The 16,254-nt window shown below is 43.2% G+C and overlaps 1 protein-coding gene across 1 annotated transcript in view; it reads left to right on the plus strand.

The window, feature by feature from the left end:
• The window catches only part of MYO7B (myosin VIIB), a 63,234-nt gene that overhangs the window by 41,698 nt on the left and 5,282 nt on the right, over positions 1 to 16,254 (plus strand). Inside the window, exons 28-43 of the mRNA XM_044435523.1 lie at positions 963 to 1,082; positions 1,977 to 2,150; positions 3,187 to 3,414; positions 3,774 to 3,941; positions 5,187 to 5,304; positions 5,398 to 5,524; positions 6,505 to 6,674; positions 8,256 to 8,437; positions 9,469 to 9,596; positions 11,769 to 11,926; positions 12,434 to 12,587; positions 12,882 to 13,037; positions 13,796 to 13,901; positions 14,295 to 14,408; positions 14,720 to 14,807; positions 15,048 to 15,154. Coding sequence (XP_044291458.1) covers positions 963 to 1,082; positions 1,977 to 2,150; positions 3,187 to 3,414; positions 3,774 to 3,941; positions 5,187 to 5,304; positions 5,398 to 5,524; positions 6,505 to 6,674; positions 8,256 to 8,437; positions 9,469 to 9,596; positions 11,769 to 11,926; positions 12,434 to 12,587; positions 12,882 to 13,037; positions 13,796 to 13,901; positions 14,295 to 14,408; positions 14,720 to 14,807; positions 15,048 to 15,154 — 2,298 coding nt within the window. The remainder of the gene's footprint in view (positions 1 to 962; positions 1,083 to 1,976; positions 2,151 to 3,186; positions 3,415 to 3,773; positions 3,942 to 5,186; positions 5,305 to 5,397; positions 5,525 to 6,504; positions 6,675 to 8,255; positions 8,438 to 9,468; positions 9,597 to 11,768; positions 11,927 to 12,433; positions 12,588 to 12,881; positions 13,038 to 13,795; positions 13,902 to 14,294; positions 14,409 to 14,719; positions 14,808 to 15,047; positions 15,155 to 16,254) is intronic.

Consider the following 16,254-nt stretch of genomic DNA (forward strand, 5'->3'; position numbering starts at 1 on the left):
CATCAATGGCTCCCTGGGAGGTTTACAAATAAAAAATACCCTATAAAACACATATAATAAAAACACATCAATCCAATTAACAAATACCACAATACACATAATACAAGAATCCTTCCCACCACCATCACAGCTAAATCTCATTCAGAGGTATGGTAAAATATGGTAAAAATGAGAATTAAATCTAATTGTTAAAATATTGGAAAAATAAAAAGATCTTGTCTGGCATGAAAACAAACGGAGAGTGAGTCCCAGGATGCCATAACCGAGAAGACCCTTCTTCTAGTGGCCACCCTCCTTACTAGGCCCTTCCCCAGGTACTCTCTGATGATCTCAGGGTTAAAGTAGACACATTCTTTCCTAAACCAAGAGGTCTAGTCAACTCATCCGTGGGGGTGTGAGACACACCAACAACATCTTGAAGAAGAAGATTTACAGATGGGGAGTCTATTGGACGGGGAACTCAGCTTCCGGAGGAGGTGGACCGATAGTCCATCATCATCACAGTTGTAGGATGGCCCAGTTCGGGTCTCTGAGGGAGGAACACAGGCATGCCCGGTTGCACAGAATTCCTCCCCACAGGGACAGGGACAGAAAGATTCATAAGGAAAGCTTTGAGTGAAGAATGTCAGAGAGGGTTCAACTATCACCAAAGAGGAGGAGGAATGAGGAGGAGGTGATGGTGTTGACTGCAAAGTTAGTAGCGGTCAGGTGTTGGGGTGACGCAGAACATTTTGTGCTTCTCTGCCTACCTGGAAGCAGAGGAAGGGCTTTCACTTTCCTCATAGAAAGCCTGGCTGTCAGAGGGCACCAAGGGCTTTCTTATCTCTAGGGGCATGTTACTCAGAAAGAGAGCTGCAGCGCTGGCAGTAAACCGCAAGTTCTACATAACCTGCTTTGGGAGATCCCCTAACCCTCATGAGCACCTGTGTTTCCTAACAGTTTGTTCTGCCTTATGCTTCCAGTACCTGCTGAATTTCATCCGGAGTGGACCAGTCCTGTACGCATCATACTGCTCAGAAAGGCTGAGGCGCACATACCTGAATGGAACACGGTCTGAGCCGCCTGGGTGGCTGGAACTGCAGGTAGCCATTGCCTGCATTCCAGTTCCCCTTCCCTTTCCTCGCACTGGTAACTCTGGTCATGATGGGCCAGGAAGGCAGTTAATCTCCTTATGGTTCAGTAATACAATGTGTCCAATTTTATCTTGGCAGAATTTTGTTTGCAGTCATGAATTAAAGTACAAACGGGGCTTGCTTCCAATTTCTTTGAAATTGTATTGGAATTTTTCACTCACATTTCGCGGATGATTTAGGCAATGTTGCCAAATCATTGCGGTTTGTGTTTTCTGTGTTGTTCTCCCATGTTTTTTCCAGACCTCATTCATGCTGATTTTCTGGCAATATCACGCAGTTACAGCACCTGCCTGTCTAGTTTAGACATGTAAAAAGCCATTGAGATTTGCAGACCCTGGGACCTCCATTTTCTTTTCCAATGGAAGGGGGGGAAGACTTTAAATATTGATTTGCTATCTTTTTTCTAATTAAATTCCAATATTTCATCATAGAAAAGGACAATAATAGTGGGAGGTAACTAATAATTAGGAGCCTCTCTCTAGTCCTGAAACAAAAGCAAACACTGGGGCAACCAAGATTAAGATATCTGAGGGGCAATTAAGAGACTATTCATTATTAAGCTTTTATGCGTAATCAACAGAAAGTAGTAACATGGACAGGATTTGCAAATAGCCAAATTTAAATAAGACTGGAAAAGGCCTTATCTGCATGGGACTTATTTGGGAGTAGAAGGGTCTTGGCCATAGGAAAGTACATTTCTGGTCAATATAATACTAAGTGCAATTTGGAACCTCCATTTAACTCCACATTCAGTTGTAGGTGGTGTTACCTGAATATTACTGATTGTAAGTAACTCCATATCGTTCCTGAGTATTTTTTTAACTCCACCTCTCCCCCATTCAGGCAACCAAGAGTAAGAAGCCTATTACACTCAGTGTGACCCTGATGAACGGCAGCAGTATCACCGTTCCTGCAGATTCAGCCTCCACTGCAAAGGAGATCTGTCAGCTGATAGCTGATAAAATGAAGCTGAAGGATACCTTTGGCTTCTCTCTGTACATTGCTTTGTATGACAAGGTATAAGAAATATCATTGCTTGTGATTAGATTTGCCCCACTGTGTTCAAGGGAATATCAGTCAGTCTTTTCTATTTCTTTAAAAATATCAGTCACCCAACTTCCACCTGTGTTTTTCCATCTCTTGGCAGGAAAAAATATTTAAGAAAAGTTTCCACAGGATTTCACTAGGTGTTTTCTATTCTGCCTTCTCTTTGCCACTGGTATAGTCTGTGCCTCTACATATGAGAATGGAATTTCCCATATTCTAAGCATCTTCTCAAGCTTAATTGCTTGCCATGTTTTCATATAATCACAGCTGGGAAGGTATTTTCTAGAAGTGAAGGCCAGTCCACACGACCACAATTCTATCTTCTTTTTTGATTGGTGCAGCTGGTGAATTTTGCCTGCATGGATTGAATGTACTCATTGCTATCCTGGTCATGTGAATGTCATGAATTGCCAACATGCATGTGATTAGTTGTATATAATTTTGGACAATTCACACAGTCCATTAATGTCATGCTTGTGCTCATCATTCACACAACCAGTTATCTGAAGGGACAAAAAGCTTCCACGAGAAGGGGGGGAGTGGTGCCATGAAAATTGGTGTAATTTACACAGGGGGATGTGCCATCAAATCTATTTATTTTGTTTGTTCATGAAGATATACTTTGCTTCCAAATATATAACTATATCCATATATGTCTCTCTGCCTATCTGTTCATATACATACACCAATAGGCAATATAATGGTACTTTCCAGCCCCCGCCATACCAGATTTTTTCAGGCACAGTGGTGCTTTTATCAAGATCCCTCCTTTAAAATAACCCGAGAACAGAACATGAGACTGCCCGCCCCTCCTGCCACCCCGCGCATGCCTCGCTTTATATTGTGTTGCCATTTCTTCTAACGCAATGTGTGCATTTCCTGCTTTCTTTTTAAACCACTGGGTAACTATTACCCCCTACTTAAGTGAAACCAAATGTCTCCATGGGGGACTTTCCTAAATGAACAGCATATTTATCCTTAAAATGGGCCATGTCTATGTTGTTAGGCCTCGTCACTCGGTAGTGGACGGGATCACATCATGGATGCCATTTCCCAGTGTGAACAACTGGAAAAGGAAAAGGGAGGCCATGAGCGCCACACTCCTTGGCGACTGTACTTTAGAAAGGAGATCTTCACTCCTTGGCACAACTCGAAAGAAGATCCTATCAGCACTGAGCTCATCTATCATCAAATCATCCGTGGCATCAGGTTTGGAGAATACCGCTGTGAGAAGGTAATTATTTGATGCGGTGATGAGTAATGAAAGAAGCCCAAAGGCACTTGGAGAGATGCATTTATCTGGATATTGATAATGACTATTTCTAAAGGACACTTTTTGCCACATGGCTCTTCCTTTGTTGTGCATTTGAATCTCTATGCTACTCAATGCTATTAGTGTAGCTTGCTGTCTGTAATTACATTGTATACACTATAGATTAATTGATTAGTTCACTGTATACATTTCTAGATTAGTTCTGTTGGGAGAAGAGAAATGGCTAATTTGTTTGGTTCGGCCAAAGCATCCCTGGGAAATAGATGAGCATAGGTCCAAGTGTCTTCTGGAACATTACCTAACCTGATTAATTGTTATAGGAGGAAGACTTGGTGGAGATAGGAGCCAAATATTGCTATGTCAAGTTTGGAGAGACCATCCAAAATGAGTTGGTTCAAAACATACTCCAGGAGTGTATTCCAACAAAGCTATTAAAATCCAAATCCCTCGAGAAATGGGTCAGCCTAATCACGTATGCTCATGCTAAGGTATGATATCACAACTGACATGATCTTAGCTTCTTTTTCACTACATAATCTTTATAACAAGGGTGCTGAATCTCAGGCCAGTGGGGCAAACCTGTCCCACATGAGGCTCTCATCAAGCCCTCCAGCTTCTTTTTGCTGAGCCATTGGGTTTTCTTGGCTTGTCCACTGCTTCTCCCATTGAAAAGCCTCTTCAACGACTTAGTTCTGGCCAAATAAGATCTTTAAGCTAAAATATGCTGGCATAGTTTGCATTTTGCCTTTGCCATTTTTGCTGCTAGCCTTGCCTACAACTGGAATGTGACTGCCCCCAGGACCCCTCCAAAATTGAATTCAGCCCTCAGGGTCAGAGACATACACCACCACCACCCCGCTTTATAATATGCTAGTTCTTCTGTGCTTTCTTATGGACCAGGAAATGGTGGCTGCAGAGGAAAATATGATCAAAACCTTTACTACACATGGTTTGTGCTGCACCAAATCCATGGGCACAGGAATAAGTAGACAAGGTTTATAATAGCTGAGGGGCTCCATTAAGCTGCTAGAGTGTGTAAGGTCCTGGGAGGGGTCACAGCATTCAGGCAGACCACCCACTTCTCTCCCTTCGTATCATTCTTCCAAGCAGCCCATGATCTCCCACTTGTCTTCCTTTCTACTACAGCTTCTCTTTTCCTATGCTTTTTGCTTGACTGTAAATCTCCCATTCTCTGAAACTACCATTAGCACGAGTCCCACCTATGAGATCTTGTCCTCCTCCCCTAGTAGGTCCTGCTGCCCTTGCTTATCATGCATGAGTGGGCTTTGCTCTGCCACTTGCGTCTGCCGGCACGCACAGAGAAGCAGGTGAAACCTGAATGGGATCCCCTCACCTCCAAACTGTTTTTCTTGCTGTGTTGAAGTGCTTAAAACAACACCTGGATCTGCACTTGGTGTCTCCATTCTTTGACCAGTACAAAGTTCTGAAGGATTTTAGAACAGCAGCCTAATGTTGAATGTCACACGGGCAATCCAAACAGTCGTGAGGCTTTCTGGAGTATGAAAGCGTCTTCCTCTTTCTCTTCGATGGATGGATGGATGGATGCATGAAGGCATTGCAGTTGCCAGTTTTATCAGTAGTAGGACTGCATTCATGCCAGTAGTCAGTGAAGGCCCTTCTGCCCTCTTTGGAAAAATCAACAGCCTTCTTTTGATATCTTGCCTTTGGTGGATGTGCACATTGGAATCCAGTCTACTGCTTATATATTGTAGGCCCCTTACACTCAGGACCGGCTTTCCTCTCAGAGTGTGAAGGAGCAACTGGTGAATTTCGCCCGCTTTCAGTGGCCTCTGCTCTTTTCTAGGTTCTTTGAAGTCACCAAATTTTCAGGTAACAACAACACTTTTGTGTGGGGGAGGGCACAGAGAGAAGAGGACATGATACAGGAAAAGATTGCTACGCTACCTTTTTACTGTGTTGCAGGACCCAGTCTGCCCAAGAACCATTTCATAGTGGCAATTAATTGGAAAGGTATTTGCTTCCTGGATGATTCAGAAAAGAGACTCCTGGATCTGTCTTTTCCAGAAATTACTGGCATCCACACCAACAGGTGAGTCTCCTAGTTGTACAGGGCCAGGGAGGCTGCAGCTGCAGTCTTGCCAAAATTCTGCACAGGATGCTGAAGTGCATCTCACTGTAGCACTCCAAATTTTGGAGTAAATGGAGATTCTAGTTAGAGAAACATTAAAAATAATTATTTTTTTGGTAACGCAAGGAAAAGTCAAGCATTGGTGGAGGCCAGATTGCAGGTCTGCAGATTGTGTAGCAAGTAAGTTTGCAAGCTTGGCGCACAAAGCACTTTCAGGGTGTGGTGTTCCGCTGAAGACTATTGCAGTGTGGCAGGTAAGTTCTTCGGTGCTTAACGCCCACATACAAGACAGGTCCCAAACACATCTCCCCAGGAACCAAAAGTTGCTCAGCTGCCCATCACTTCGTTATAACACTGCCACATATTTATTTTATTTAAAATTTCTTATACACCATCTGATTATTATAATATATCAAAACAGTTTACATAAAAAACATTTATGATCACGATGGTTTACATATGATTCTTCTGGCTTCCTGTGACCATAGCTGAAAAAGGGAAATGAAGTCTCATGCTTGCATCATGTCTTCTTCCCAAGCTACAGTTGTAGAGTTTTGTCCACCCGGACACTTTCAAATTTTTGTTTATGCTATACTGCTCCCTATCTCCTACATATCGAGTCATTCAGGCTGTGAATCACTGTTATAGATAAGGTGCTTATGTAAGGACATGTGGCAGAACTGAAGCAAATCATGTGACATACTAAACCAGATGGTTCTGATACAGCATTCAGATATTTAAAAAATAATCATTTTGTTTCGTTCTTCTAATCCTTTGCTTATTGTACATGTTAAAAGATTATCATGACTTTGGATTGATGGACATCAGGAAATGTGAGCTCTTATTCTGAAGGCCATAGATGGAAATTCCAGCAAAAGAATTGTGTTTTCCTGATGCTCAAGAAGCTGTTTTCCTTTAACAAATTGCTTTGTGGTCCACAGGGCGGTCAAGACATTTGGACAAAGTTGCACCCTTACCACACTGCGTGCCGAAGAGTTTGTCCTGACGTCAGTCAACAGTGTTGCCATTGCAGAGCTGGTGGTCATGTTCCTTGAAGGTCTAAAAGAGAGGTCACAGTATGCTGTGGCAATGCAGGAAAATAAGCAGAAAGGTAACTCTGCAGAACTGTTGCTATTAGACAGGGCAGGAAAATTACAGTAGGCAAAGATTAAAATAGGCACAAAATAATGGTGTGATATTGACTTACTTTGCATGAGACAGCAACCTACTGTGGATAGCTGGCCATGGTGGGTTGTTGTGTCATGTGAAAGTGGACCGCTTCCCAAAAGTTGGCTTGCTTGGGGGTAGCAAGTCCTCTGTCAACCCATGGCTTGTTCTAAGGGTTGTCGGGCCTGTGATAATTTGTCATGACATCTGAACCCAGGTGACTCACTTCATCATGGCTCCAGGAAAATGGTGCAAGAGGTGCACTTGGCAAGAGTGGCAGCCCTGCCCCCCCCCCCCCCGATGTGGCTGTCAAGCTCACTGGGCCACCACCGGTGGTAGCCAGGACCTTGCTCAAGCAGCAGTTTAGAGTAACTGGCACTGGCGCTTCTCTTTCATTTTTGTTCACAGCTACAACTTTTTCCTCCCATTCTTTTTCCTGATCTTTGCCTGCCACAGCTACTGACCCCACCTCCCTGGAAGTGCCCAAGTGGTACATCAGAGCAGCTGTTACTGGTTTGTCACCTCTGTCTAAAAGGTTTTTTGGGGGGTAGAAATGTGGGCAAGCCTTTTCATAATTTTGAGGCAGTGGAGTTGCTAATTCGAAGTTATACAAGCGAGCACCTAAGGGATAGAAAAAATGAGTAACCTTGCCTGGTCAATGTCCTGGTAAGTGTCTCCTGCCAAAGGTCCATGAGGCAAAATCCATGTAAGTAAACAAAGCAAGCTGCATATAGGTTGTTATTTTGCTTTTCTCTTGACAGCTGTCAAATGGTGAGTTCTTAAGAGGAAATGAAAGGTTTTGCTCACAAAAGGGGATGGTGACTACCCCTGTATGATTCAGTTTTGTAGTATTGTTCCAACAATTCTCAGTCCCTTCCACTTTTTCCATGCTTTCCTGTCTCTAGAGGAAAATAAAGTCTACCTACCCATACCATTTTTCAAGTACTTTCTTTTGGTGTCTATAAATTTAAAGGTTTTTGTTTGAGTGAGGTTTCTGACACAGCTAAGTAGGGTTGTTTCCACATGGCTGCATCTCACCTGTCAGAGGCATCGTGTGTTGGGCTGTATTTGCCCGCTTTGCAACTCAGGAAAAATAGGAAGGGCACTTGGGTTAAGGCTGCAGCAGTAGCAGAAAGAAAGTTTTCTCCATATCATGCCAAATCTGGTTTGGCCCTCAATTATGTCAGTAACAAAAGCCCAGTCTCATTAGAGTGCCAGACAACTGTCCTTTTATAAGCCAGGAATGCTGCCATGTCCTGGTGAATGGCCAGACAACATTTTTCTCGACAATATAGTGCATACTTCCAAAAGAGGCCAAGCAGCGTAATGCTATGGCTGCATTTGCACATAATGAGGCATCCTGTTGTAACTGGTTTTCATTGTTTTCAATTATTTTAAACTGATGTATGTTGAAAGATTCTGTATTTTTTGTGGACTGAAATTTTTGTGAACCGGAGACCTTTGGCTATTGGGCAGTACAGAAATGAAATTATGAAATGAAACATAGTTGTTGTTTTATTTCCAGATGACTCTACCATTTTGGCCTTTAAGAAGGGGGATCTGCTGATTTTAAACCGAGAGAGAGGACTGGGAGAAAGCCATGGCTGGATCCATGCTCAGAATGAGCGAACTGATAGATCTGGTCTTGTGCCACAAGATGCCCTCTATGTCATCCCTACAGTTACCAAGCCTTCTAGTCAGCTCCTGGTAAGGAGCCAATAAGACAGTGCCTGCTCTGTGTTGAGGCTCTTACTGCATCCCATTTATAGGCTTTATTGTGTTTATTTAAACTTTGTAAACCACCCAGCAGGATAGGTGAGTGGGCAGTACGTAAGCGCTGGGAATAAATCAATTATAATAGTTACCACCCTGCCATTAGTAGAGTCAACAAACTTCAACCCACACAAATGTACAGAAAGTGACTCAGAGGTGTGGAAGAAGGTGGCAGGATCGACTGGGGAACTGCAGGAACCTTTGGTAGAGTTGCGTGAGCCTCCTGATCCCTTGATTGTTTGGAAGCCTCTTGGCAAACGTAGAGCTGGGCAGGCCCCCAGCTACCCAATGGAGCACCTTCTGTGTACTTCTCCATGCTGATGAAGGAAGCTGAAGAGGCTTCAGGTAGCTTAAAGGCATCAGTGAGTCCCTTTGACCAGAGGAGTTGCTCCCTATTTAATATATTGGAGCCTACAATGTCCACTTTTTAAGCCCGTTCCCCAGTGTGTCCAACATCACCCATTACTATATCTTGTTGCTATTACAGCTGACTTGTAAAGAAATGTGCATCTGGTATTGAGCCATGTGCAGGGTATTTCCTCTAGGAGCTTGAAGGTTTCCTGGTGTCCATCAGGGTTTCTCTCCAGGAATCTTGTGTTTTCATCTCCTCGGTGTCCTCCTTCCTAATTTCCACACCAGCTGCCAGCTCAGCTTTGATTTCTCCTCTAACAAGGAATATTAAGATTTTCTTCTGCTGTAATCATGGGTTCGAACATTGTTCTCTAACAACCCACAGTTTTGGAATCAAATGTCACAGATGGAACCCAGAAATGGGCCATCCCTGGGTTGTTTGTTCCAATTGAATTGTGTGTCTGTGCACAGGAGGTCACACATACACTTATTCCTACTGCATTTTTCACAGCCCCTGGTTTGTTAACCTTGGGCTGTTGCTACTGTGCCAGCTAAGACAGAATGCCCTGCATAGCAAGGAAGATGGAGTCTTCAAGTGGCCATCTCTTTTGCAGAGCCTGCTGACGATGTCGCCAGAACAACGGAGGCTGGCATCACTAAACTCTCGCATGGAGGAACCTGAGGAAGAGGAAGTGAAAGTGAAGCCATATACTCTGGAGGAATTTTCCTATGAACACTTCAGGTATACCTTCCTGTGTTTTGTAGGTCTTCTCCAATTACGTTGGAGCTTGCTGGGGATGAATCCACAGTCATTTCACTCAGATCCAACTTGGTTATTGCATCCTACTCCATCTTCTATGGATGAATGTGATTTGTACCCTACCTTTTGCCAAGAGAAATGGCACACAAGGTTGCTCTCACAAAATGTGAAGAAACGACTATGGTGCTTGTTCCTTTGGGTATTCTTTATCTGCAGAAATGTAGAGGATACAACTATGCCGTTCTGTCACATCAGCACTTTCCCCATATTCAGCAGAGTGCGCACCAATCGCCTCTTGGCAAAGTGGGGATACAACATGTTTTATCAACCGTATCAACAAAATGCAAAAAAACCAAACCAAACCATAGTGTCAACATGTAACTCTGAAAGCACCTCTTGAGAAATATAACCCAACAAACACTGCATATTAGTAATTATATCATTTTGAAGCACGTCTGGAAAGGAACTGTGAGCAAACAAATATACCATTACAAATTGAAAGTGTTTTTAAATGCCACTTTCTGTTGACTGCTGCCAAGATCTGCAGATGTATCCCACTTGCTTGGCCTTGTTGCCATGTGAGCCAACAATGCCTTATTATCTTTAGGAAATGCGATGAGGTTTGCCTGCGAGTATTAGTTTTAAAGTAGTTTTAAGATGCCTTAAGTATGAGATTTTAAAAACACATCATTCATTTCTTCTCAAGCAATCATATGTGTAGCCTTATAGTAATATGTATTTAAGAGAAGTTTTGCTGCTTTGATTTTGAACATTCAGGCATTCTGTTCTCATTGCCTTCTGTCTTGCCTTTACTGTGGATTTAACACTTCTACCATAACCCAGGTAAGGGTCAGTAGCTCTGTGGCGGGGCACCAGCTTTGCATGCATACTTTTCCAAGTTCAGTCCCTGGCATTTACCTCATCCTTACATGGATGAAGTAGCTGGTGATGGAAATGATCTCTGGCTGAGACTCTAAGTTGCTAGAGAGGCAATACCAGGAGAGATGGAAAAATAAGTTGGCAGTGTAAGGCAGTTCTTCATGATAGGAGGAACACCCAAGCAACACAAAACAAGGGCATCTCGGCTTCTGTCAGGGTATCTACCACAGCCATGTCTGGCCAGACACCTCTGTTTCAGAACTGGTGGCCTGCACCCCCACGGAGCCAGACATACTCTGCTTTCTAAACAAAACTGCCAAGTTTTATTCAAAGACTCCTCTACAGAGTTCCCTCTCCTCGCCTACTTCCTGGCTTTTTCCAGGAAGTACACCCAGTCCAGGCTGAATCAAAGGTTCTTTCATATTGTTACAACCACTCTTAGCCTCCTGTAGAAGAGCCACGAACAGAACGAGACCTGTGTCTTGCATAGCTGATGTTCACATTCTGCCAGGCTGGTAATGGGGTCAGCAAGTTGCCAAGCAGACTCATATTTCAGCAGGACCAGACAGTCCATCACAGTCCAACCTGACAAGTTGCTCAGAGAGGGGTGCCCAAGGCAGCAGGTCAGGCAGGGGAGTAAAGCCTCTCTCAGCACAAGGCTGAGTTCTAGTTCAGGGAAGCTCTCAAATTCCAAGGTGGGGCAGGGCTGAAGACAAAAGTGGCAAGCCATAAACCCCCAAACAGCAGCACATTTTTAGCTTAACACTCTTCCTGCCAGTAGCTAAGCATAAAAAACCACTACAAAAACATAGGGAAACCACAAAGTCACTGGTGGCTGGAAGGAAAGTGTCTGGGGGCAGGCAAAGTAACTGCAACCTTCTGGGGACTCTGGAGGTTGTTTTGATTTGTAACCTAGGGCGGCTGGATTTGTCTGCCAGGCATGTGGTTCTGCATCCCTGTGTTAAGGCCTCAGGGCGGGTGCCATACAACCTCTGATACCAAGTCTGGGGAGGAGGGACTATTGAATGGGCAAAAGCACAATTCAGTCACCTCTCTCAGAAGTGACACCTTGCAATGATAGGGGAAGAGGTTTCCTCCTTATCACAGATGGACAGGGCATGAACATATTCACAAGCTGCATTCACACAACATAGCAAACAACCCTGTGCTATTTCCATGGTGTGCAGATTTTTGCCAGAATTTTATCAGATGATCCTCCTAGCCTTGCTACACATCCCTGCAAGGAGGCAATGCTGCTCTTTTATGTTTGTCCAGAGTTCCTGAAAAGGAGTCAATCAGCAAGGCCGTCCTGCACAAGTCCCGTGCACGGAGTCACCTGTGGGCTCACTCTCGAGAGCCCCTGAAGCAGCCCTTGCTGAAGAAAGTGTGTACTAACCCAGACCTCTGGGACACTGCTTGCCAGACCTTCAGTGATATCCTTTATGGGGAAAGTAATTTATTTATGAATGGGTGAAGTGAATCATTTTGCCTCAACTGGCTTCCCTGTTTTTGGGTTTCTAGTAGAAAGTGAAGTAGGAACGGCTTCTACCATACATTGCATTTCTGACATGCAAATAGTTTGATGTTTTGATTGGTTTGGATTGAGAAGACTGGGAATTAGGGGAAAGAAGAGGAGGATAGGCCAGAGTGCAGGTGACCTGTCTGTCCAGCTAGCCATGTTGGTTTATCCCCGGAGAGATATTCACTGACAATGGTACCTTCTGTGGCTCATGGAACTTGTTAGGGTAAGGGAAATGAGGATGTCAAGAAAAAAGTCACATAAAGGAGTGCTAATAGGTAATTTTGAGCTGATCTGTTTGTCAGACAGCAGTTCTGAGTCTTACTGAAAGATTCATTTGCTGGGGACCCTTAGGGAAAATTAGCTCTAGGTTGGGTATTGTGCATCTTCTCCATAAACCTTTCCTTAACGTTTTGCTCACCTATCATGAGATACATGGGCGACTACCCCTCAAAGCAGGAGAGATCTCCTGTTGAGCTCACTGACCAGATATTTGTAGCAGCAATCCAGGAGGAACTTTTGCACGATGAGATCTACTGTCAGATCATGAAACAGTTGACAGAGAACAACAACAGGTACCAAAGTGAAGCATTTCTAAGCATGTCTTGAAAGGTGGTTGCTTTTCAGAACAACTGATTTGTATCTCACTGTCAGAAAAAGAACTGCTTGGCCGATTAGCACCTGAGGCAGCTGACTTCAAGAACCTCCATAGGGAGCAACACCAGAGACATTTGTTCCTGTAGCAGTACATGGACCACAGAGAACCGGACTGACAGATTCCAAAATCTGAATAGTTGTTGGATTAGCTGAATAATCTTTTGTATAAATATTAATATGCAAAGTTTTGAAATCATTTGTCCAACCTACAGGTACAGCCTGAATCGTGGTTGGCAGTTACTGTGGCTCTGCACGGGCCTTTTCCCTCCTAGTAAATCCCTGCTGAAACATGCTCAGAAGTTCATGGAAACTCGTCAGAAGGAGAACCTGGCCTTGGACTGCAGGCGAAGGATCCAAAGGGTAATGAGGTACAGGGGCTTTGTTAGTTCTTCGGGATGGTTTTGTATTTTCCATTCATCAGAAAACAGCAGAACCCCACCCTGTCAACATGTATATTGTAGAAGGAAAAGTATCTAAGGGTACAGTTGAAAGCATGTTTAAACACAAGAAGTCCTACAGTTCCCAGCATGTCCCAGACAGCACAGATTGTTCTATCTAAATATGCAAAGGATTGCCCCCCAAAATTTACAGCATGTAACCTAGTCTACAAAAAGTATGAAAGGTACAACCTTCCTTCCATGTGGAGGGCCTGAATTGGGTCTCTTCACTCCATAGCCAAGTTGCACATCACCTAGGTGTTCCTATTAAATATTGCACTGAGTTCCATTTATGCTGTCTGATTCCCCCCCTCTTGGCCAAATTGTTATGTTCACCAGACACTTCCTCCACTCCATTTTTACTGGAATTGCAGCTAGTGGGGGAAGGCTTAAATCTCTGCTTCTCATGTGCCATACTTTCAGTGAAAATCAATGAATGAAAGCTAGTGAACTGGTCTTAGTGAAGGCCCTCTGTGCCTACTATTAAGTAAAAAGAAGAGGACACATACTTGCTAGTTATGCAACTATCATCATTTAGTCTTTTGTTGGTAGTGAAAACTCTGTATAGCATCTTCCTTGTTCTAGAAAACTCTTTCTAATCAAAGTGATTATTTGAACAGACTGTTTGCACCTCCAAGTGAGCAAACAGCCTTCTCTGAGAGTGCTCTGTTTGCACTGCTGTTTTCCAGGAGTGGCTCTCGGAAGTGGGCCCCACACAGTGTGGAAGTGGAGGCAATTCAGAAGAATATCACAAAGATTTTACATAAGGTTTACTTTCCCAATGACACAGAGCAAGTAAGTTTAGCTCTTCCATATATAGCTATTAAAAGTGCTGCGGGGACTTCATATTCTGTGTACTTCATATTCTGTAGTCATCTGCAATCTAATATACATAACATAAAGAGCAAAATGGTATGGGAAGAGAAGAAGAAAATAGGCAAAGTCGATTCTTACACAGTGCTTCATAATGGATATAGTGACCTGGTGGAATGGCCTCTGAAGGAGACAGTTCTAGGGGGGAAATGCTTTGTTGGGTCAGACCAGTTTGGCACTGGGCCAGTTCAGCAGCAGTGGTCACAACCAAGGGGACAAGTGTCCATCTCTTAGCAGACCCATCCTTCACCCACCCATCTGGTATTCTCTTCCCTTTCTGTCTACTTACGTTGGTACCCCATTCTTATTCTCCAGGTGTTTGAGGTAGGAACAAACACAAAAGTACGGACTTTGTGTCAGATTATCGCCTCCAAGATGGAACTGAGTTCCTGGGAAGGATTTAGCTTATTTGTCAAGACTGCAGACAAGGTAATTTGGCACAGAGTGCAACAGTATGGAGTAGACTTTTTATGGGTCACATTTCCACTGTGAGCTCCATGGGATAGTAAGCTCTGTTTAAACTTACTCTTATAGGCAAGAAGGCAGATTTTTGCCACTTTGCAGTTTTCACCTAATTTTTACTCTTCATACCTCGTCTGTATGACATACATTCTAAGTCATGGGTCATACTGGCATCACATCTGCTTAGCTCCTGTTTTCCCAAAACTTTCCATTAATTGAGAACTCTTAGGATAGTTAGTTTACTGTACTAACTCAGCTCCCATTTATATCCCTTCCAGGTGATCAGCCAGAATGAGGCAGATTACTTCTTTGACTCCTTGAGGCAGGTGACCGATTGGATGAGGAAAAACAGGCCAGGCAAAGAGGGTATGGAAGTCGGCTGATGAATACTCTACTGGGGCAGCTCTTGATTATGAGGAAATAATCATTCTGAAAATTGAGGAGACAGCCAGTTCATTTGCTAGATGAATCATCCCTCTTTGAATCAGCATTCCTTTCTGGGTTGTTGGAAGTAGAAGCAATTGGCTGGCTTGGTTTAGGGAAGTTAGAGGGGCAAGGAAGACTAGAAGTTCCCTGTTTTACATGTCTATAACTGTGCTTTCCTAGTGGTTCCCATCACTGTGAATTATCAGGTTTATTTCATGAGAAAATTATGGCTAAATGTGACTCCTGGAAAGGACCTGAAGGCTGACTGCACCTTTCATTACCATCAGGTAACATTACTTGTATAACAAGGCAACAATCACCACAGTTCTACAAGTTATTGTTGGATTTTGGTCAGGAATTTGCCGACTTTTAATGTTCTGGTTAGAGAGTGAGTCCTCAATGTAATCTTGGGAATCTCATATCCAAGGTTGGAAATATTCCAACCTCATGCTGAGAATCTGCGCTTGAGCCCTCCCCCGCTTCACAGCTGGCTAAGAAATAACTGTGTTAGCTGCTTCCCAAAGGCCAGAAAATCTACAGTGGAGAGAGGGAGAGTGGAGGGATCAGGGCCATTAGGATACAAGGTATCCTGGCAGCACTACATCCTCCTTTCTTCCCTGACTGAAACACTGCAGCTAGACTGCTGAAACTGGCTGATTAGCTGATCTCTGCCATTTCCCCAATTTGCACAGGGTGTTTGTAAGGTTCAGAGTCAAAAGCATTTTCAGCATTGAGGGCACAATCCTATGGGAAATTTTACTTCACACATGAAGGATTTCTGTGACATCTTAAAAACCATGCACTTCAACCATACCTGGCAGGAGTGTCATTCTGAATGAATAGCTTTAGTTTTTAAAAAGAATGAACCCTTTTCAGTCAACTGAAATACAGCTTATGTGTTTAATTAGAATGCCAGTTAATTTACAAAAAAGTGTGATTATTTAAACTGCTTGTTTGAAGTAGGAACCACATCAAAGAAAATGAAAGAAGTAGGCAAGCTTTGTTTGATTCTTTTCCTATTTGTGTTTGGATTTAGTCTTTTGTAGTTTAAAAATGCTCTCAATTCTACCTGAAAATGTTAGAATCAAGATAATTTTTCTAACTGTAAGAGACTAAATACAAATACAAATAAACCAAAAGTTGCCAACTGAAAAAGAGAATCAAGCTTCATCTTCAATTTTTCCCAGTTTATTTTTAAAATCTGGGTTCTCTGTTCTAGTCAGTATAGATGAGACAAGCATTCTTCTACAGAGTATCTAATTCTATACCTTTTTCCATCTGGGCTAACATCTCCCAGGCTACTAAAACTTTAAAATCTCATCATCACTTGATTTACACACCAGATTACCATGGCAAGTGATTTTGCCATGTTAAAATCAATTCACAG

Source organism: Varanus komodoensis, unplaced genomic scaffold, assembly GCF_004798865.1.
Source record: "Varanus komodoensis strain SLA01 unplaced genomic scaffold, ASM479886v1 scaffold1, whole genome shotgun sequence".
NCBI classification, from domain to species: domain Eukaryota; kingdom Metazoa; phylum Chordata; class Lepidosauria; order Squamata; family Varanidae; genus Varanus; species Varanus komodoensis.